Source organism: Melanerpes formicivorus, unplaced genomic scaffold, assembly GCF_026170545.1.
Source record: "Melanerpes formicivorus ecotype bairdi unplaced genomic scaffold, bMelFor1.0.p_v2 SCAF_72, whole genome shotgun sequence".
In the NCBI taxonomy this organism is placed as follows: Eukaryota; Metazoa; Chordata; class Aves; order Piciformes; family Picidae; genus Melanerpes; species Melanerpes formicivorus.
Window position 1 is genome coordinate 2288546 of NW_027142424.1, and position 21825 is coordinate 2310370.

The window sequence follows — 21825 nt, forward strand, 5'->3', positions numbered from 1 at the left end:
TTTATGTTAATTAAGTTGTCTTTTGGGCCAAGCTCTTAAAACTTTATTTAAAAGCTGTCAGGAAAATTTTAAGTTATAAATAGTGTTTGTTCTCCTGTGTTTATTTTTCAAGTAGGATTGTTGTGAAATAGGTTTGGAGTGCAGCTCCTTATGAGGAAAGCTGAATTAATTCTCCTTTTTGTTTATTTGGTTAATGTGATATTTGCTAATTTTAGCAAGGAGAGAAGGATAACCAAACCAGTGGTGAGAAAGGCGTTAACTTCGTGGTAGGTTCTTGAGCTTCTTAAACAGGAGGCAGTGCCTAGCCAGGAGCGTGACTCCTTTCCAGGTCAGGATGCAGTTTGAAGGGGGCCTTGCTGCAGACAACTTGAAGATAATCCGGCACCTTGCAGCTCCACTCGTCACCTCGGAAGAGGAAAAAAAAAACAAACCCGAAAAAAGGAGCAGTGCGGCAGTCAGTTCCCTGTTTCTCCAGGCCCCCATTTTGGGCTCCCTCGTCCGTCGCTGAGCCGAGCTCCCGGCGTGCTGTGCGCCGCGGAGAGCCCCGCCAGCTCCCCACCGTGCTCTGCCTACAACTCCCAGAGCGCTTTGGGTCCGTGCCCGGGTCTGCCGCCATGTCGGGCTCCGCCGCTGCATGCTGGGAGTTGCAGTTCGGCTCTGCCGCGGGGCGAGAGCTTCTGACCTTTGACCCTCCCGGAGGTCCCCGCGGCCAAGCCACTTCCTTCCTGCTTAAGATGGCGGCCGAGGTGGATTTTGGAGACAGCGAGCTCTTTGAGCAGCTCGATGGAGAGGATGGGCCGCCGCCAACGCCTCGCCTCAACTTGGAGGCGGAAGAGGGACCCGGGAAAGACCTCGAGGAGCTTCACGAACGGCTGCGGGACCGCGAGGAGACGGTGCGGCGGCTCCGGGCGGAGAATATCCTGATGAGGGAGCCAGGGCCTGCTGCGGGGCGGGCGCGGTAGGGCGGAGGGAAGCGGGACGCGCTGCTCTTGCCGCCGGTTCCCTTCCGGGCCAGCCGTGGTGCTTGCCCCTCTGGGGTTGGCCGTGTCTGGTTGGAGGGTCTCCGGCTCTTCCCGTTTCCCGGGGAGCTGAATGAGGCCGGGCCATGTGCCTTGGTGGAGGGAGGCCAGTTCGATCTCCGGTAGGTAGGCAGAGCTAAGAAAGGCCATGAGAACTGAGCTTGGCGCGGACAGGGCAGTTTCCCCTCGGCGGCTTCTCGCTGCGGTGGCTGTTTTTCCTTCTGCATCCCTCATCTGAGAGGAAGTTTTCTTTGAAAAACGTAACCAGAAATAATTACAAACTGTTACATTGTGGTTGGTTCTATAAAGGCATTTTGAGTTCGATGCTGTGGCAAAACGGAATCCAGAATGATTTTTATAGTTTATTTACAAGTCCGTGTGTTTTATTGTTGAGCTTTATTGTGATCATTAAAGGTATTTTAAAAATGAAGTACTATCAGTCCGAAAATTCAGCTGTAGTTGAATAATCAGATTCAAACATTACCAATTTGGATCGTTATAGCTGGTCCTTTGTTTTAGCTGGGTCGTGAGTGGTCTGTTTGGGTTTTCTGCTTTTTTTTGTTTCTTCAGCAACAGTGGACTTGTAAATAATCAGGTGAAAAGGAAGGTCTGAAACTCACTTAATTATCCTGTGGTATTTGTTAGGTGTTTCCTTGTTTGTTTTGATCCTTTAGTTAAGGTATAGGTTTGTGCCTTCTGAAGAAAGTAATTTTCCTTAATGGTAAATTAACATCAGGAACTTAGAAGGAAGCTGAATATTCTGACCCGTCCCAGGTATGTTAATGCTGCTTTACTTTGTATGACCTATATGTGTTTGAAATGGAGTTTATCTGAGGTGCCAAGAACTTAGTTTGTATAGCTGTAATTTCATCTGTATCTGTCTGTTTATGAAACTAATGTGGCCTTCGAGAAACAGGTTTTTGTAAGGCTCAGCAGTGAGAATAAGTACATTAATACAATCAAATAAATAAGATCTTACAAATAATGTTTTGTAGCAGTTTACTACAGTTGGGAGAAAATTCCTGTAGCATGGGGCTGTTTGGTTTTCTTTTCACCTTACACCAATCAGCCTGCTTTGCTTGGAAGAGGATGATTTCTGTTTAACTGCATAGGAACTTAGGACAGAACTTGTGTCGGCCAAACATTCTTCTCTGTGAACTATGAGCTCTTAACTGTGACAAACCAGACAGGGAATGCTTAAAGTAAAGCTGATACAGTAACCATTGTCTGTTTCTTCTGCTCTTTTAGTGGAATTTCAGTGGACAGCCCCAAACTTGATGGACCTCTGTTACAGATTTTATTTATGAACAATGTAATTTCTAAGTAAGTAGTTTCATAGAATGAGCAATGCTGACAGGAAATGGGACTTCTTGCTTGTTTGGGTATGTTAGAGTTTGCCCAAAGGGTGGCTACCTGTTTTATGCAATAGCATGGACTTGTTAGATTGAAGTGGAAGGATAATGAGCATCATGACAGAAGGTCTGTTGCTTTAATTGGTAATCTCATGGAATGAAGTGTGCATTCCAGCAACTTGGAGTGAGTCTGAATGGGTGTTTGAGTTTTGTGAGTGTGGTGGTTAAAGATGATGAATTAAAAAAATTTCCCTGCCTCTGAGTTGTGTGTGGGGTGTTTGTTTGTTTGTTTTGTTGTTGGGGTTTGTTTTTTGCTACACTAGTACAGTTGTACTTTCTTGTAATAGTTTGTGTACATGTTGGTGGAGGATGAGAGGAAAGGAGGGAATTTGAGTGCTCCTTTTCTAATTTCTTTAGTAAATGGTACAATGTGTTGTTTGGGGGGGTTTGATATTTTTTAAAGACATCTGGCATACACTTCAATCTTGCTCATGTCTTCATCTCTGTGAACTTCTCTGTTACAGGCAGTATCATCAAGAAATTGAAGATTTTGTTTTTAATTTAGTTCAGAAATATCAAGAGCAGAAGAGAAATGAACATGAAAAAACTCACTTCAATGTTAAGCCACAGGTACTTTAAAACTCCAGCTGTTATTAGGTGCTTTTTCTCTTGCGTCTTTGTAGTGAGAGTATTAAAATACTATGCTGTCAGATAGCTGAATTCTAGATGCTTTTTCCTGTTTAATTGCAAATCAAGGAGCAATCAATCAAATGTCATATAACTATTTATTCTAAAAATAGAGGACAAGGACAAAGAAAATATCCTTTCTGTCCGTGCAAATGCTGCTTTAAAATTGTTCCCAGTGGAACTTACGTAAAGGTGGTGGTGAATGGTGCCACATCCAGCTGGCGGCCAGTCACCAGTGGGGTCCCCCAGGGATCAGTTCTGGTCCCCATCCTCTTTAACATCTTCATTGATGATCTGGATGAGGGGATTGAGTCAGTCATCAGCAAATTTGCAGATGACACCAAGTTAGGAGTAGATGTTAGTCAGTTAGGGGGTGGAAGGGCTCTGCAGAGGGACCTCGACCAACTAGACAGATGGGCAGAATCCAATGGGATGTCATTTAACAAGTCCAAGTGCCAGGTGCTGCACTTTGGCCACGGCAACCCCATGCAGAGCTACAGGCTGGGGGCAGAGTGGCTGGAGAGCTGCTAAATGGAGAGGGACCTGGGGGTGCTGATCGACAGCCGCCTAAACATGAGCCAGCAGTGTGCCCAGGTGGCCAAGGAGGCCAATGGCATCCTGGCCTGCATTAGAAATAATGTGGCCAGCAGGATCAGGGAAGTCATTTTGTCCCTGGACTCTGCATTGGTTAGGCCACACCTTGAGTCCTGTGTCCAGTTCTGGGCCCCTCAGTTTAAGAAGGACATTGAGACACTTGAACGTGTCCAGAGAAGGGCAACAAAGCTGGGGAGAGGCCTTGAGCACAGGCCTGTGAGGAGAGGCTGAGGGAGCTGGGGTTATTTAGCCTGGAGAAGAGGAGGCTCAGGGGTGACCTCAATGCTTTCTACAACTACCTGAAGGGTGGTGGTAGCCAGGAAGGGGTTGGTCTCTTCTCCCAGGCAACCAGCACCAGAACAAGGGGACAGAGTCTCAAGCTGCACCAGTGGAAGTTTAGGCTCAAGATGAGGAGAAAGTTCTTCTCTGAGAGAGTCATTGGAATGTGCTGCCCAGGGAGGTGGTGGAGTCACCATCCCTCAAGGTGTTCAAGAGGAGTTTGGACATGGCACTTGGTGCCATGGTCTAGTCATGAGGTGTTGGGTAACTGGTTGGACTCAATGATCCTTGAGGTCTCTTCCAGCCTTGGCAATACTGTGATACTGTGAAAAGCAAAGCAATAAACTGGATAGGTACGAAAAGACCAAATGGTACAAACCTAATGTATCTTCTTCTATTAGTATTGGAGTATTTGTAAGAGCACAGATGAGCAACAGAATTTGGAAATGCCTGCTTTATTTCTTTACTTACTGTTCTCACTTTGAATAACAGGGTGAAATGGCTCATTCCTTGCCATCTTTCTCTTAGCATTTGAGATGAGAATAAAGGTGTTCTTATGCAGCATATTGGTCACCAGAGAAAACATTAGAAATGAGGTGTGTCGGACTGTGGAAAGTGTTATGATTAACGCGGACATCTCTGTCCTGCCGTCTTAATGTTCCACCAAAGACTAGAGGCTGTATCCCATGTTCTGTGCCTTTTACCTCAGTAATTTAGGAACTCTCATTTGCTATTGTTCCAAACTAATAATTTCCCTTTTGACTTTCCATCTCAGCCTTCCAGTGTTCTTTTGGAAGAGGACTATAAAACAGCAAGCTCGAATTCTGCTAAAAAAATAAAAGAAGCTTTTAGTGTAAGTTTTTGACTATGTACTCTTCAATGGTAGGTTTTGCTCTTCTACATATTCAGTATACACTGCCACTAAAATAAGATGGTAGGATTTACTCTTCTACATATTTGGTATACGCTGCCATTAAAGTAAGATCTTGTTAAGTAGTAGTTACGTTCAGCATGTTTTGGCTACATCAGTGGAAAAACTGAACAGGCGTGGGCATGTGCTATTTGTAAATTTGTACAGAGTGGGGGAAAAAAAAGCCTGAAAGTATTTCAAGCAGTAGTAAAATTATAGAAATGCTACCAATCTGACCTAAATACTGACATTTTTCTGACAATTCTCTGACTTTTTTTCTACAGGTTGTAGGAAGTGTTCTGTATTTTACCAATTTTTGTCTCGATAAACTGGGACAGCCTATATTAAATGAGAATCCACAGCTGACAGAAGGATGGGAAATACCTAAGTATCCTGTTTGCTAAAACAAGTAGATTTTTCTGTTTGTCAAATCCAAAGAATGCCAGTTGGTAAATGGAACTCAAATCCTGTTCAGTAGATTGTACATGTCTATCAAAACTGTATCACTTGTTATAGGGGAAGAGTTTTCATAAGTCACTAGTGGCTTTTTTTTTTACTCAAAGCATACAAGTATTGGCTTGTTAATTTTTAGAAGGCTTATTCCTAGGATTGGTGAATGCCTTATCCCCATAAACACACCTTTGTGACTTTAGGAATTTCCTGGGCCAATCTGTAATCAAGTTTGGGGTGACAGCTCATTCTAGATATGACTAAGTGTTCTCCTTCTGTAAAAATGTTTAGGATAGGGAAAGGGCTTGGCAGACGCAAATACGCTAGAGGAAAGGTATTAAAATATGATGATGCAGTGCTCTTAACTTGCATCCATTTTGAGGTTCATTCTTTTTAAGCCAGTATTTGAGATGTGGGATTGGTACTGGAAAAAGTGATGCTTTTTTTAGTATTGTAGTGTTCCATGGCAGAAAGAAATTGGACAAGAAGTTTCACAATCCCATCTCCCCAGTTTTCTAGTATTGCTTGTGTCCCAGAAAGAGTCAGGGCAATAATCAGTTGCACAGTAACTCATTTCTGCAGCATCTACTTGTCAGGCTTGCAATAAAGGTAATTTCCTAATGTTCAAAAATTGCTTGTATCTGAAAGAAATTTGTAAATCTGTAAGCCAGCTAACTTGGGTTTCTTGTGCCTGACTTTGAGTTTGTGCACTGTGCTGTAATTCAACATTTGGAAAGCTGTCTCTGGAGTGCACTGTCAGTCCTGTTCTTCAAATTATATTTGTGCCATCCCCCAACGTCTAGATGAAGGAAGTAGGTGCCTAATAAGGGCATTTCTCCTAAATACCTAGTTAAGTGTGGCTAAACTTCTGTATCTGCCAGCATAGCTTTGATATTGCTCTTTAAATGTGCTTAACACCTCTCTTTAGATCTCCCATAGCTGACGTTAAACCTAAAATAGCACTTAATTCTGAGTGAAATGGTCTATCAAGTACCATGATTCTAAATGACTGAAGTACTGCCCTCAATGAACACATCAGTTTGACTAGTGCCTGGCTCTTAAAACCAACAGTTACACTCTGAAAACTGCTGTGCTTCTGAACTCTGCTGAACCTCGGTCTTCCCGTGCCTGGTTCACTTGCAGCCCTCTTGTCATGAGTTTTGAGACAGATGGGCAGAGCAGCTGACGCATGGCAATCCAAAACCAAACACAAGTAGGATATATGACCTGTCTCCACCTACTTGAAGTGAGTTATATCTTTGAAACTCTAGCCAGGTCTGTTGTTACTGAGATTGCTGTGAAGCATATCAGGGTTATTAGCTTGAAACTTCTGCCTATAAATGAGGGTTGTTGCTTTAGCAAGTGCTGATAAAGAACAAAATTTATTATTGGAGACAGGTGGAAGAAACATAGTCCCATTTTAGCAAACAGATGGTAGTAGATCTAGTTTTATAGTTTATCTATAGACTTCATATCAAGGACACATCTGTAACTTACTCTGGAAGAGTCAATGATCTAGTCAAAGCACTATTAGATTTTTTCACTGATATTTTAAACAAGATTGAAATTTTGCTTCATCCAGTAGCAGTTCCTTATTGAAATCTAAAGATATCAGCAAGTTTTCAGCCAGATTCTCTCCCTAGATGGACAAGAAATACAAGTAAAACCAAAAAGGTTTGTATTATTCTTAAATATACAGTTTTGAGCTGAAAAAGTTCAGATGTACACTGATTTATTTTTAAATAATTTTTTTACCACACTATACTAAATCCTTGAATGTAATTAAGTAAAATTAAGTAAATCCATGATGAGCTTTGCAGTCATTGGATCTCTTGGTGAGTGCTTTTAAGAAGGACCTAAAATCAAAGTGCAAAAGCTTTCTGAAGTTTATGCTCAGTTCTTGTTTGCCTTTTTAGTGATTGGTTTGTCATCCTTGCACTGATGTACTATCATCCTTCTTACTGTTTTGTAGAACACCTCCTGTCTGACTTTTATTTTACAGGCTGAACTTAGAGTTGGTTATATAACTTTAATGAGTGGGAAGAACTAAAGAAAATTGAGTTTCCACATGACAGCTTGTGTGGTCTTCATCTGAAGTCACCTGTTGCTGATGCAGTGAAGACCAGGCAAACTTTTAGTGGGAATTTCAGAGATAAAAGGGCATGCTGAGTTAAATGAGTGTCTGAATGGAAAACAGATTGAAGGATTGTGTTCATGATAGAGGATGGTGATAAAATACTTGAGTCACCGTGAAAGGTTTTTGTGTGAATGCTATGCGAAGATGAAGCAGAAGGTGCACTCAATCTTATTAGAAGCATCAAGAGGTTGAGAGTGTGTGTGTGTGCATGGGGTTGGGGGGAGGGTTACCCTGCACGCTCATTCTTCTGTCACCCTTTTGTCTCCACTTCTTATTCCCATTCAAGTTCAGTAAAAATGAATGCTCAGAAAAGAAATCTTGTAAGATTGGGGTTTCTCCCCTTACAGTATTGATGTTGTGGTATGAATTGACAAGGAAAATTAAACTTGAAGCCTGTTGCTGTTCCATTGCAGGTCTTCAGTGCACAATTTCACAACATGCATAACTAAACTGTGGACTGGGACTTTCCAAAGCAGTAGTCATGCTCTCCTACTTGTTCTACTGATAACTGATTCTCAGTGTTGTAAGAAGGATCAGGCCTCTGATGATATAAGGGTAGAAAGAGAAAGAGGCATTAATGAACTGCAGACATTAAATTGTGGAGTCCCTTATCTGTACTCTAGAGCTAAAAGCATTGTTTTAATCTCTTAGTTTCTTTCCTCTGAACATAGCATAAGCTTTAGTATGTGGGGTTTGTTTTCATTCATTTGCATGATGTATGCAGATGCTCACATATTTAATCAGAAGTAGAAATCTTTCAGTGAATACTCTGCAGCATGATAGAATAGTTTTTCCACTTTTAGGACAGTATAAACTACTGAATCAGGTTGCCTAGAATTATTCAGTACCCAACTGCATAAAGCCCTGAGCAACATGATCTGATCTCATAGCTGACCCAGTTTTCATTGAGGTCCAGCCTGAGTTAGTTTATGACTATACTCTTCCATCATAAAGGAAAAGATCTCTTTTGTAGAGGATCTAAAAACTCCATTTGCATGAAAGTGCTACTTTTCAACTGCAATTTTTTGTTGGGTTTTTTTGCTTTCCTCTTTACATGCTGTCATGTATTTTCTTCTCCCACCTCTCCCAGTGTTGTGCCTGTTTTCTTGTGTTCTTAGGAGTGTGAAATAAATGATATTGCTACTCTGTTTTGACATTAAGCAGCCAATTTAAGAGAAGCACAACAGAGCGCAAATCAACAAACAATGCTTGTGCTATTTTATTCCAGAGTCTGAAACTAAAAATCTGGCAAGATTTAAGATAATTAGGTGTGTTTGCTCTTGCAAAATGATTTTCAGGTTTAATTTCTTGTGTATTTTTTTTTTTTTTAAGCAGGCCAAAGCCCCATTGTTTCAATTGTGGTTCTGAAGACCATCAAATGAAAGACTGCCCACAGGTAAAGTCTACATCCATATTCAAAAGCCTGCTGCTTTCCAAGGAATGTATCAGGTGTAACTGTGCATTGGGTTTGGATGCACAAGATATACAAGTGGTCATTCATCTCTGTTGATGAGATTATAGTCTTCAGATGTACAGATTCTAACATACTAAACTAGAACATAAATTAATTTTGTAGGTAATTATGTCTAATTTATGGAGGGCTGTTTCTCATTTTGAACAGTCTTTCCTCCTGTTTTAAAGATCTGCTAGATGCCATGCAAGTACTCTTGGTGTTTTGCTGTGTAGTTTTTATCAAAGCTCTGATTCTAGCCATGTGATTAAATGATTAAGCATGTTGAGGGCAGGGATTACTCATTTTATGTTATAAATTGTAAAACATCCAGTTCTAAACTTTCCAATTGTATTATCATTTAAGCCACGAAATGCAGCTCGTATAAGTGAGAAGCGAAAGGAGTTTATGGAAGCTTGTGGTGAAGCAAGCAATCAAAATTTTCAGCAACGTTACCATGCAGAAGAAGTAGAAGAGAGGTTTGGAAAGTTTAAACCAGGAGTAATTAGGTATCTCTTTTTCTTCTATTAGTTGTTGCACTGCTTTTCTGGAATACCTTTCCCACCTTTGGAGTGCCAGATGATAGTTTACAGAGTTCTGTTAAATCCCCCTGCTACTTTGAACTGTTGGTGTATTATATTTGAATTTGTTTGCTGAAGAAAACTTTTAATAACCTGCACCATTATTTTTCAAATGCAAACCCGTTGCTAGCTTCCCAGTCCTTCCATTTCCCAGGGCACCTTCTCTAATGCAGGGAGAGAAATGTTACTCTGCTCAAAATGCAAATATATTATGTTAATAAACTAAAAATGCATGCAGAATTCTGAACATTTTGAGCTCTGGGTGCCCCTTCTTATCTTTTTTTTTTTTCTATAGCCTAAGTATTTTAAAAGGAAATAATAAAATGGCTGTAGCAGTCTCCAGAGAAATCACTGGTCAATTTAGTGTGTGTTCAGTTCCACCCTTCCTGTTGTGATAGCTACAGTTAAGGCCAGAAGTAATGAGTTGAGTAAGCTGCTCTTGGAGTAGAATTAATTCTCACAAAATGTTTAAATATATGGGAAATGAAAGTGTTCAAAGTTATTTTTACCAGCAGAGTTGGTTTTGACCTAAAATTGTTGTATCTGGGATTGACAGGCAACATAGTTTGAGCGAAAACTAAGTTGAGTTAAACTTGACGGTTTAAAGTTCAACAGAATGTCCATAACTTCCTTTTGTCAAAACTCAGGTATGGATTTTACTAGAGGACATTTTGTTTTCTGTTTTTCTCAACTTAGTGGGGAGCTTCAAGATGCACTTGGTGTCACAGATAAGAATCTTCCCCCATTTATATATCGCATGCGTCAGCTGGGTTATCCTCCAGGCTGGCTCAAGGAGGCTGAAATGGAGCACTCAGGACTTGCGCTTTATGATGGAAAAGGTAAGGAACGTGCTGTGGAAATGCAGTTTTTAGTTTGCAAGCTGTTTACTGGCTGTACTCTGTTCAGGAGAGAAGGCTCCTTGTTAGGTAAACCTTTGTCTTCCTCATGGAAGAGTGAGACAGTTGTAAATGAAGTTGTCTTTATTAGAAGTCATGTGGAACTTACATCTACCTATGATGTGACAATGAAACAGGTTCTGTAGTGATTGGATTGGATAAAGACTCTCTCTGTCAGACTCTCTCTAATCAATCCTTGCTAATAGAAGATGGAGTTTTCTGTGAAATTGCAAGATTGGCAAATAGCCTATTGTTATATTTCCCTTTCCTTTTAAAAAAAGAACCTTCCCTTTTCTTTATGAAAGAAACCTTAATACTTGCCAAAACTCAATAACTAACTTTATTATATGAGTGTGAAGACAACCAGTAAACAAATGATGTTTCTTAAAACAACTTATCAAGTACTTTACCAGCTTTTCACTGATGACCAGCATTTGTGCTGCATCTCAGAGTAGTCCTGATGCCAGATTCTGAGGCTAGTAATGGAACGTGAAGAGCAGCAGGATTATGAATCACTTGGATTTCTGGGGAAGCTTTGTGCATGTTTCTGATAGATGTGGTCACTGTTAACTGCCTTTCTGGATTACAAAACCTTCTCTTCAATACTCATATTCTCAAAACCAAACCCCTGTGCTTAAATCCTGTGGATTTTTCAGTAATACTCTTAATTTGCATTGATAATAATTATGCTTCACTGTAGATGATGATGGAATGGAAGACGAAGGATCTTGCCAACCAAAACGCACCACTTATGATCTCTCGAAGTTGATAAACTATCCAGGCTTTAATACATCCACTCCAAGTGGGATCCCAGATGTAAGTGGCTGTCCTCTGCTTTCTAAACAACATGCTGAGTAAAAGTAATTGCTTTTAGCCAAGTTTAGTGTTTTGTGTTCTGTACCTGGCAATTTTCTTTAAACAGCCTCTTATCTTTATAAGCACCTCATTTGGGACTGAGGCTGTTGAGGTAATTGAAATCACATCCATTTATTTGATACCTGCCAGGATTTTTGTGGCTAGGGTCTGACAGTGCTTCTGTGGTGGTGATTTCCATCGTGAAACCAAGGGGAACCTAGAAGGATAATTCAGGACTTTTTAAACACGAAACTTCACGTGAATGCCTCTTCCTTCCATGCACCTACATTTTCTGAATGTTCTTGGAATATGAAGATTACTGGGAGTGTTGTTATAATTTCAACCATAGGAAACTACATCTGACTATTGCAAAGCATTCCAAAGGTTATGCAATAGCTAAACCAAAACTAATTGTATCAGGAGACCTACATAGTGGAATTCTTAAGTACAGAGCAGACAGGGAGTCTCCTGTGACAGCTGCTGCTGTAGGACTTTGACTTTCAGAAGCATTTAACCTGTTTTTAGTGAACTTCATCACTGATCTTAATGCCCCTGTGCGCTTGAAAGAAGCAGTTACAGATTTATGTTTGCTCGCTTAGTGGCCTCCAAATACATAGTTTCATTGGGTCTTCTTAACCAAAGTTCTGTCCTCCAAGCTTTTTCTGTTTTTACAAAAACCCCTAAGTTTTTCAAAGTAAGGCTTTTACTATCTGAACAGTTATTTCAAGGGTGAGCTTGTAGTTGTTTTACGAATGTAGAGTAGTTGCTGTGAAAAGGTTAACAAGACCTTCTGTAAAGGTGATTTAAAAAAACTCCCCATTATTCCTACTACCCCAGTCACAGTGTGCTGCATCAGGTGCCTGTGTTACAAGGGAGAGTACTTTGGCTGGCCACAAGTTCTTACTGAAGATCTGTTTTCTGTGATACATGAGGCTTTTGATAAGAACTTGAATTCATTTTGGCTTATTAATCTCTCAGTTTTACTATTGTGTTCTTAGTCAATCATATGCAGCATTGTTTCTCTTTAATTTTTTTTTCTTGCTGTAGGAATGGCAGATGTTTGGTTCCATCCCTATGCAGCCATCTCAACAGAAGGATGTTTTTGCTCACTACCTTTCTAATTTTCATGCGGTAAATACCCTTTGTTGTAACTAGCATAGCCATTGGTGAGCTCTTATTTATATCCTCTGTTCTGTACATACCTTGTTGATGTTAGCAGGTGTGCAGTGTCTGTGCTTGGCTTACCCATTCTGTCAAAAAGAGTTTCATGTTTAGAATCCATTCCATTATTTCAGTGAGCATCAGTGGGTCCCATTTGTGCAGTATTTTGTAAACAGTTGTGAAAAGATGTTGCTATAAACTTTTGCAGCCTACAAACTGTCTTGGTTCCAGACTTCCCTATGAAGTGAAAAGCTTAATTGCCATAGCCACAATCTACAGGCATCTTATTACATTGGCTTGATAAAACACATGGTAGTCCTTTTCTCTCTCATTCTCAAGTTGTCTCAGTGTGTCTCTAGCCCTGTGTTACCTACTGCAGAATACTTCCAGGTAAGGATGGAGGATGTGTACTCTGCTCTTAGTTACAAATTTTAGTGCTCTATGGAGTTAAACACTAAATTCCACACCTCCCTGGAAGGGACATGCTGTACTTCAGTTAGGATGATTTTCATAATATCTTTGTGTCCAGATGGAAACTTGCTTGTTAATCCCATGTCATGAAAATAGCCACTTACACCTGAGCAAGATGAATGCAGCTGAACAGAGCTCAAACTCAAATCTCTCAAACTTGAATGCCTGGTTTACACACAGGGTTGCCAAATGATTGTGTAGTTACTAAATTGCTTTAAGTATGTTCTCACAGCTGGAGATGTTATGGTATACAATTGAATCCTAATTTCTTCTGTTTTCCTGGGTAATTTCTCTTCAGCCAAGTCCAAAATCTAGCAGTAAAAGGGCTGCACCTCAGTCAAAGTCCCTTCATTCAAAACGACTAAAAGATGACAATTTGGAAGTACCAGCAGCTGACATGGACCTAGACTCTGGTATAGTTATTCTTCAATATTTTTTCCTTTTTTCAATTTCTGTTTCCAACATAACTTGTTCTGGATGTAAATGTTAGTGCTCCTATAAAGAAACCAGTGTGTTAATGCTTGTTATGTTGGTAATTAATGTAACTGCCAACAAATGCCAGCAGTGTCTTACTGTAATTTCATTTGAGCCTCTAGAAGTAATCTCTGTTGCTGTGATTGCCCTGTCTCCCAGGCAGGAGGTTCCAAGTGTGTTCAAAGCAGTTGAAATACTAAGTTACAAGTTCCAATCTCTATATTTCAGGTGTATCTTTCAGAAACTTGTTATGAAAACCTCCAAAATCTTAACTATTTGGATGAAATAATGTAGAAAGCTTCAAGCTTACAGCTTCTTTAAAATTACTCAAACTCCCAGGAGGATTTGCAGTGTTGCTTAAATGTTAGAAAACTGGAGAAGCTTCTGGCTTTCCTTTTAGATTTCCTATGAGGAAATCCTTCAGAGTGTTGCAGTGTGGAGTAAGTTTGCACTCAATATCTTCAAAAGTATTTGTACCTCTCCCCCACCCCCAGCTTGAATGACTAGCAGAATTAAAATCCACCAAAATGCAGTTTCTGTGGGTAATAAAACCTTTCAAAAGTTTGTTCTTCCTCAGCTGAAAACCAAGGATGTGAAGACATAGAAGAGTGGTAGTAAATCAATTCATTGGCACTTTGAATCTTGTCCTAGTCAGATTCCAGATTCTAAGAGATGTCTTTCAATCCGTTTCTAGATCTGGAAGCATCACAAAGATCTCAAACTCCCAACAGCTTTCAGTTCCAACCTCCACTGCCACCTGGACATCCATCAACTCCTCCTCCTTTACCACGAGGAACACCTCCACAAAATCTTACACAATCTCAACCTTCAGTGGCCACCCGTACCCCTCATCCTAGGACTACTCCACCACAGAATGCTTCCGGTGATATTTCTCAGGCAAAAATTGTGGACTCAGTCATGGATGAGGATACCCTGACCTTGGAAGAGCTGGAGGAACAGCAGCGATTAATCTGGGCAGCACTAGAGCAGGCAGAAAGCACAAACAGTGATTCTGATATTCCTGTTGATACACCTTTAACTGGAAATTCTGTGACATCATCGCCATCTAGGAATGAAGTAGATATTGTTGCAGAAGTAAGATCATCTGATAAGGTGATTACAGTGGAAACTAGGTTATCTGACATCTGTGAGCAGGTACCAGAAAATGAACCTTCTATAGCTAGTCCTAGTCTAGGAGATGGTTCACTTAATGTAAAGGAAAATCCTGATAATGCAGATTCTGAAGGTTTACTGGATAACACCGTACCTGCTCCCAGCTGTGAGATTAACAATGAACAAAATACCAGTGATAGTAAAGTGGCCACAAGCATTGAATCGACAAAAAACACCAGTCTTCCTGACATGAGCAAGTTTGCTGCAGGCATAACACCATTTGAATTTGAAAATATGGCAGAATCAACAGGTGTTTATCTACGAATAAGGAGCGTGTTAAAGAATTCCCCAAGAAACCAGCAAAAGAAAAAGACTTCCTCTTAATGAATGGGTCTTCCTTTTGTTCACGGTGTCCAAATCCCTGCTTCCTTCTCTTTCCCCCTCCAATTTTACAAACTCAGTTTTACAAAAACTTCTTCATCCTTTTGTGGAAAGGAGGAAATGAGGATAAATACAGATCTGCCCTGTTCTTCCTTGGAATTCCAGTCAGCACAGAGCTTCCCCATTGGGCAGGACCACCAATGCTGCCAGAAAACAGAGGAAATGTCCCAGATATCATCTTTCCACTAAGGAATAACAGGGCTGTTGACTTACTCGCCAGTCCATGAAACTAGAGAGGACTTTGTGGTTTGCTGTTTATGATTTTTGGCTAAAATTTCTATTGTCTTGAGTTTTAGGTAGATTGGTGATTTTTATTTTTATTTTATTTTTAATTTTTTTTTTAAAATATATATATATCTCTGTCCTTTGTACAATAATCAATACTTTATACATTTTGCTAATTACCCTGTAGATAAGTTTAATATATTCAGGACGGTTTTTTAACACAGCCTAACAGAAGATTTCCCACATCAAAATCTTGGCAGATGGATGGAAATAATCAGGGATTTACCAGCGTTAGCTTCACCATTTCGAGTATTTTTGTAAATTATTTATGTGGGTCAGTTTTAATTACCACTGGTATCTTTTGTAATGTCATCCCTCCTGTAAACTTGCTGTACATACATGGTCATTGTTGTGTACAGACGTTTAATAAATGAGCTTTTATATAAAGTTATTTTAATTTTCTTTTTAAATTGGAATCCTAAACCATCAAACTGAGTTTTTTTTTTTTTTAACATTTCTGCAGTTTAAAAGATTAAATGGGGGATGAGCAAAGCTAAATGTTTTTTGCAAGGGTTACAATTGAGTTCAGATTTTTAAAATCCTAATTGTGGCCTTCCAGTATCTGAAGGGGGCCTACAGGAAGGCTGGGGAAGGACTTTTCAGGATCTCAGGTAGTGATAGGACTAGGGGGAATGGAATGAAGCTGGAGGTGGGGAGATTCAGGCTAGATGTGAGGAGGAGGTTCTTCACCATGAGAGTGGTGAAACCCTGGAATGGGTTGTCCAGGGAGGTGGTCGAGGCCCTGTCCCTGGGGGTGTTTAAGAGCAGGCTGGATGAGGCTCTGTCCAGCCTGATCTAGTGTGGGGTGTCCCTGCCCATGGCAGGGGGGTTGGAACTAGATGATCCTTGTGGTCCCTTCCAACCCTGAATGAAACTATGAAAATCAAACTCTTAAAATTAGTTTAGTTGCTTCAGCAGAACCTTGTCATACCGTTCACTTGTCATAATCTGAGGAATTTCCCAGTTCTGAGAGTTTAAAAGTGTTTCAGTTCTGCTGATTAATTGTTCCAATGCTGTTCCTCCCCCTTTTCATTGTCTTCTGAGGGACCTGCAGGTGAAATGATTGTACATGACGTGCATTGCCAACAGAGGGAGTATTGGATTGACTTAACAGTATTTACTGGAGCTGCTAAAGCATTTGTCTATAAATGCAGGAGAGGAGTAGTAAAATATTTTCAAGTATGTAAGAAAAGACTTGTGAAGGGGGTATGTTCAGGGGTGGTTTTGATATGATAACTTCAGTCTTTGAACTTAATCTTTAAAATTCTCAGCTTTGCAGTTACCAGCTACTTTCCACAGGTCCTTGTAATGTATTAGTACATTTGAATGCTTGAGAGAACCCCAGGCTGTTTCTAGGTAAAGCTTTTGTATTTATTCATTTCTTTTCTCTAAATTTTACAGGAAGGGAAAACCAAAGTGTCTTTAGATATGAACTGCTTGTCTTCTGAGAGGCTGAAAAAACTTTTTGCAGCATATGCCAGTTTATCTGTTTGCATTTGGAGAACAAAGGTCAAGGTAAATGTTCATTCTGTGTGCTGGAGTGAAAGAGGTGGTTTGGGTTGGGTTTTTTCCTTCATATTTTAGAAGATAAATGGTATTACTTTATGTAACAGGGATGGATAATGAAATAATAAGATACTACAGACTTAGAATCATGGAATCTTAGAATCCTTTTGATTGGAAAGACCTTTAAGATCAAGTCCAACCATAATGTAAGTCTGCCAAGTCTGGTACTAAACCATGTCAGTCAGCGCCATATCTGTGTCACACTTCTGTACACTTCACAAGGAAATCTCTCTTGGGAAGCATAAAAATATATCTTGTCCTTTCTTGTTCCTTCTCCCATGGAGTTACAAGTTAGCAATGAGAGTTTACACAAGCCATCATGTGCTCTTGTGCTGTATCAGTCACACATGGATGATGATATTATGCAGGGCATGAGGTAATGATTTCCAAGTGTACACACCTTTTGGGTGTGTTGAGTTGCTCATGTTTTAAACATACAATTCTCCCTCCACACCTTAGTTTTTTGGGGTTTTTTTAATAGCTCTTACGAAATGCTGTGTCTTTATTAGGACATGCAGCCTACATTTGACAGGAGTACTTCTGCCTTGCTTACAGAAACCACAAGATGGAAATCATCTTCATATGCTTAGAACCCTTCAGTACTCTGTATCCTCACAATGAATTAATAATAAATCACCCTTCCACCTAATTGGTAAGAGTAGATTAATCTTCAGAGTGTACAAATACTCAGACTTATTAAAAGAAATGTTAACTATATTGCTTCCCAAGATCTACACTGGATGTGTTAAAATAAGGGTAAAGTTATTTCAGCAACACAGCTCTTAATATAATAGTAAATTCTAGTTTTAATACCTTAAGTCCTTAATTTTATTGGGCTTTGAATTTTCCGTTGTTGAGGGTTTTTTTTCTCGCTTTGGCCACTTCAGTATTTGCTACACACAGATCACTTGGAGTATGGATAAAGCTCTGAGAAGACTGAGCAGAACAAGTAAGTAAAACTCCTGCTGTAGAATGCACAGTTAATTAGGGATGGGCATTTATTCCTGCTGTTTCTCATGGTTAGGAATGATTTCATCTTGATATCTCAGCTTTTTATCTGTATTTCACTGTACCTATCAAGTGCTCTATATTAATGCACTGAAGATTCTTGTAATTACTGATTATTTTTTAAATCTGAGAGATACAACTCCTCAAATGCTTTTGGTACATTGAAACTGCAATTAGATCATACTGCAAGGTCTGAGAAAAAGATGATTTGCAAAGTATTTCTGGTACTTTTAAGTCACATTCCCATGATGATGGGTGTGGCATAATAACCTAGATTAGGGCTTACTAGAATGAGTAATAAAATTTGTAATGAGGTTGGTATAGTGTGAGCAGGCATCACTCACATTTTCCCACAGATTCTTGTTGGCATAGCATTTGTGTTTGTTTACAGCACTTGGAACAGAAAAGTATTTTAAAATACTTAGGCACATCTAAAAACTTTGAATCTGTGCAAAATATTCAGGGTATCAGTCAGGTGGCTACTAGTCTCTTGAAAGGATTTGACTTTCTAACTTAAGCACTGTGAATTAGGTTATACACATTTAAAATGTCAGGAAAGTAGAGCAGATTCTAAAAGACACCTGAAAGAGTTTAGCTCTAAGAAAAATGATTTATTTTGGAAACTATTAAGCCAGGATAACTGGAAAAAAGAACAACAACTACTAAGAGGATGAGAAAGCTCAACTATAATTAAAGTGTTTCCAGTGCACGGGTAGTTGCCATGGAACTCTGCAGCACCTTCATTTTGTCATGGCTCTGTTGCCTCTGGTAAGTAAATGCCAGTGAAGGTTGATGCTGTTCCTAAGAATTCGTTACAGTCATGCTTAGATTTTGGGGGGTGGGATGGGATGAGTCAGAGGTAGGAACTGGTCTCAATTCTTGGAGAAGCTTATAAACAGGATGGATTTAATAACATGGTAACTAATGTATGACAATTGGATGCTTCCTAAACTTTAGTTCAACTACAAGCGGCAACAACGCGACATAAGATGTTTCTACAGCGTGTGTTTAGCTGTCATCCAGTGACAGGATAAAAATTCATTTACTCTTTCTTCAGAAGTCAACATTCTCACCCCTGCTTTGCTTCTCTGTAGGTGAGATTTCAGCTTTTATTTGTGTTTACATACATGATAAAAGATTTGCATAGCTTTATCTTCTGTCATAGACTGATTTCTCCGGTTGGCTCCTAATCAAGATGAACGTTATTACTTTGTTTAGACAAGTGTGCAGAAAGGATTCTTTAAGTACTGTCTGTTTAAATACTCTTCTCTGTTGTACCCATGTTGAGTAGGATGAAAGTTTGTTTTGTGAAACACTTCACCAAAGAACATGGACTTGCAGAACCGCTTTGTGTTGCTGCTAGGTACTACAGCTGACCTAGGGAAGGAAAACAGTAAGTACATTAAGAAAGGAAAGAATTCTTCCAGCCTTTCAGCTGTGAAAGTAGCTAGTAAGTCTGCAGTATTTTCGGGGGGAACTTTCTCATATGTGAAGACTTAAAAAGGCAGGTTTTCATCTAGAGATTGCTAGTTTCAGACACATAAATCTAAAGTCAAAATTAAGAGTAAGCATGAGCCTTCAGGACACTAAATCTCTTCAGGATCAGCATAGCTGTAAATACATGAGCAAAATACACCACTGGGGTTAAATGAGGAGGAGGAGTCCTGTTGTGTTGTTGCAAACCCAGAAGCAACTAGAGAAAATCTCAGTGCAAGTTGCTGTGCTGGGGTTTTTGAAGCAGCATTTCCATGATTAAAAAAGGAAAAGGCAATTAGTCACTTGTTCTGCAGCAAGTGTGACCATCAGTTCTGTGTAGGAATCGCCAGATGTATATCTTGAGATCATTCAGAAGAAAAAAAATCCTTGACTCAAAATCTTCATCTTGCATATTCAATGGAATGTATCCAAATGGATCTCTTAAGCTATCCTTAAATGCAGTTCTTAAAGAAAAACGCTAACTATTCAGAAAGCTTCAGTACTTTTGGATGCTTCACAAATCTGAAAAAGGGCAGAAGCTGTTTCAGCTGGTGTTTCCACTTTATTGAAGAGAGCAATTTTAATTCTAAAGCAGGCCTTATAGTTGTGGCCAGGATGCTAGTAGTTATGTTGGCATTCTAAACTTTCCTGGAGCACCCAGCAATTCCTGTTTTCAGAGTTAGGAAAATATATTTTGAGTCTCTATTACATTGACTGATCTGATGCTGTAGTTCAGGAGAGATGCTAGGGTTGTATTAAAAGATACTCTGCCTTTCAGTAATATTTAGCTAATTACAGTAGTGTGATTTCTAGTACCAACATCTCTTTTTATAATGGTTGCCACAAATTGAGTGTGAACGTACCAGATGTTACCACAGCCTGCGTATATCTGCGTCTGAGTGTAGGCTGGTGCAGAGAAACTAAGCCAACCATTTCTGATTGGGATGAACTTAAGTTACAGTTGCTCTAAAGCTACTTTTTCATGGTTGAATGATGGATGACTAACTCCCTTGTTTCCTACAGGATTACTTTGATCTTGAAGCAATGATCCTGGCCACTAGGAAATTACTTGAGAAACCAATGGCATGTTCACTTCATAGGTAGAAGCTTTTGATCTGTGTGCAACATCGTTCTCAATTCTTGCTTGACTAACAGGATATTTTTAGCTCATCCTTGCAAGAGAGTAAAGAAAGCTACTCAGGTATTTGAACTGTAGCATATCTATTACTTCACCACTGTCATTTACTGCTTGCACTTTTACATGTCTTCTTGTTGCTGTGCCCTGTACTAGATACATCAAATATTGCTCAGGAAAACTGCATACACATGCAGCGTACCTACATGGTAATGAATAAAGTCATATTAATGAAGGATAATGATGGGGAAAACTATACACTTGGAGGAAAACACATTCTTTAGTACCATCAGATCAGTACAGAAAGCTCAAATCTATACTAGCAGAAAGAAGCACAAAGGACAAAGGTCACAGTATCACAGTACATTAGAGGTTGGAAGAGACCTCCAGAGCTCAAAGCAGGATCACCTAAGGTAGTCCACACAGGAATGCATCCAGGTGGGTTTTGAATGTGTCCAGAGGAGACTCCACAACCTGTCGGGGCAGTCTGTTCCAGTGTTTTATCACTCTCACTGTAAAGAAGTTTCTCCTCATGTTGAGATGAAATCTGTGTTCACACTTGTACCTGTTGTTTCTTGTCTTACTGTTGGGCACCACCAAAAAGAGCTTGCCCCCTCCACTTGATAAACCACCACACCCCCCCCCCCCCCAGATATTTATATGGATTGATGAGGTCCCCTCTCAGTCTTCTCAAGACTAAACAGCCCCAGGTCTCAGTTTTCCTTCAGAGGGGAGGTGCCCAAGTTCCCTAATCATCCTTCTGCCTCTGTGTTGTATTCTCTCCGGCAGGTCCCTGTCTCTCCTGAACTGGAGAGCCCAAAACTGGTCACAGTATTGCAGGTGTGGTCTCACCAGGGCAGAGCAGAGGGGGGATTATTTCTGTAGCTAAGGGCTTCAGGGTCAATTTTTTGTTATTGTAAGCAATCGTTTGACGGCTCTGCATTTGTGAATGCAATCTAATATTTAAATTCCAAAGTCCTTATTCAGCCAAACTTTTATCAAGTTTTGCAGGAAGAAAGGAAGGTGGCTGTACACAGGTACAATACCTGTTTCAATATCTAACGGCTACAGTAAGAGATTCTGTTTAACACTAAGGAAGTGAAATTCTACCAAACATAGCTAAATGCTGATCTAGTTGAAATCTGTTATTTAGAGGACTGCATCACACCATTTTGTGCTTTACCATGCTGGAGTAATGCCAAAGAATGAAGCTGAAATGAAACACAAATTGCAATCAGGCTCCAGCACTGGAACTGCTTTCTCATCACCCTTTTGTTCAAATGGCATCATGCAGAAACTAAATGAGCTATGAGACTGCAAACTGAGGTTTGCTTTGTGCTGAATTCAGTGGTTATGGGCCAGCTCTGGCTGGTCTCTGTTGTCTGATTATAGGAGGTAAAGAAGTGAAGCAGAGCTGTTTGATTCAGGCTTGGAAAGTGGTATTAAATGGTTGATGATGGTGTTTGAGCTGCTGCTACAGCTGTT

The 21825-nt window shown here is 40.0% G+C and overlaps 1 protein-coding gene across 4 annotated transcripts; it reads left to right on the forward strand.

Annotated features, from left to right (window-relative positions):
• Positions 1–732: 732 nt before the first annotated feature.
• ZCCHC8 (zinc finger CCHC-type containing 8) lies at positions 733–15546 on the forward strand. Of its 4 annotated transcripts, none has more exons than XM_068163430.1 (14): positions 733–915; positions 1751–1793; positions 2268–2342; positions 2896–3001; positions 4707–4784; positions 5126–5229; positions 6900–6965; positions 8761–8824; positions 9245–9387; positions 10156–10298; positions 11056–11171; positions 12258–12341; positions 13141–13255; positions 14011–15546. In XM_068163430.1, exons 1-14 carry the CDS (start codon positions 735–737, stop codon positions 14811–14813), a joined length of 2121 nt encoding a protein of 706 aa, XP_068019531.1. In that variant the 5' UTR covers positions 733–734; the 3' UTR covers positions 14814–15546. The 4 variants fall into 4 exon arrangements, with proteins under 4 accessions (XP_068019531.1, XP_068019532.1, XP_068019533.1 ...); XM_068163431.1 differs by having other exon boundaries at positions 8764–8824; XM_068163432.1 differs by lacking the exons at positions 733–915; positions 1751–1793; positions 2268–2342; ... (1 more) ...; positions 5126–5229; positions 6900–6965 and having other exon boundaries at positions 4711–4784; positions 8764–8824.
• The last annotated feature ends 6279 nt before the right edge of the window (positions 15547–21825 follow it).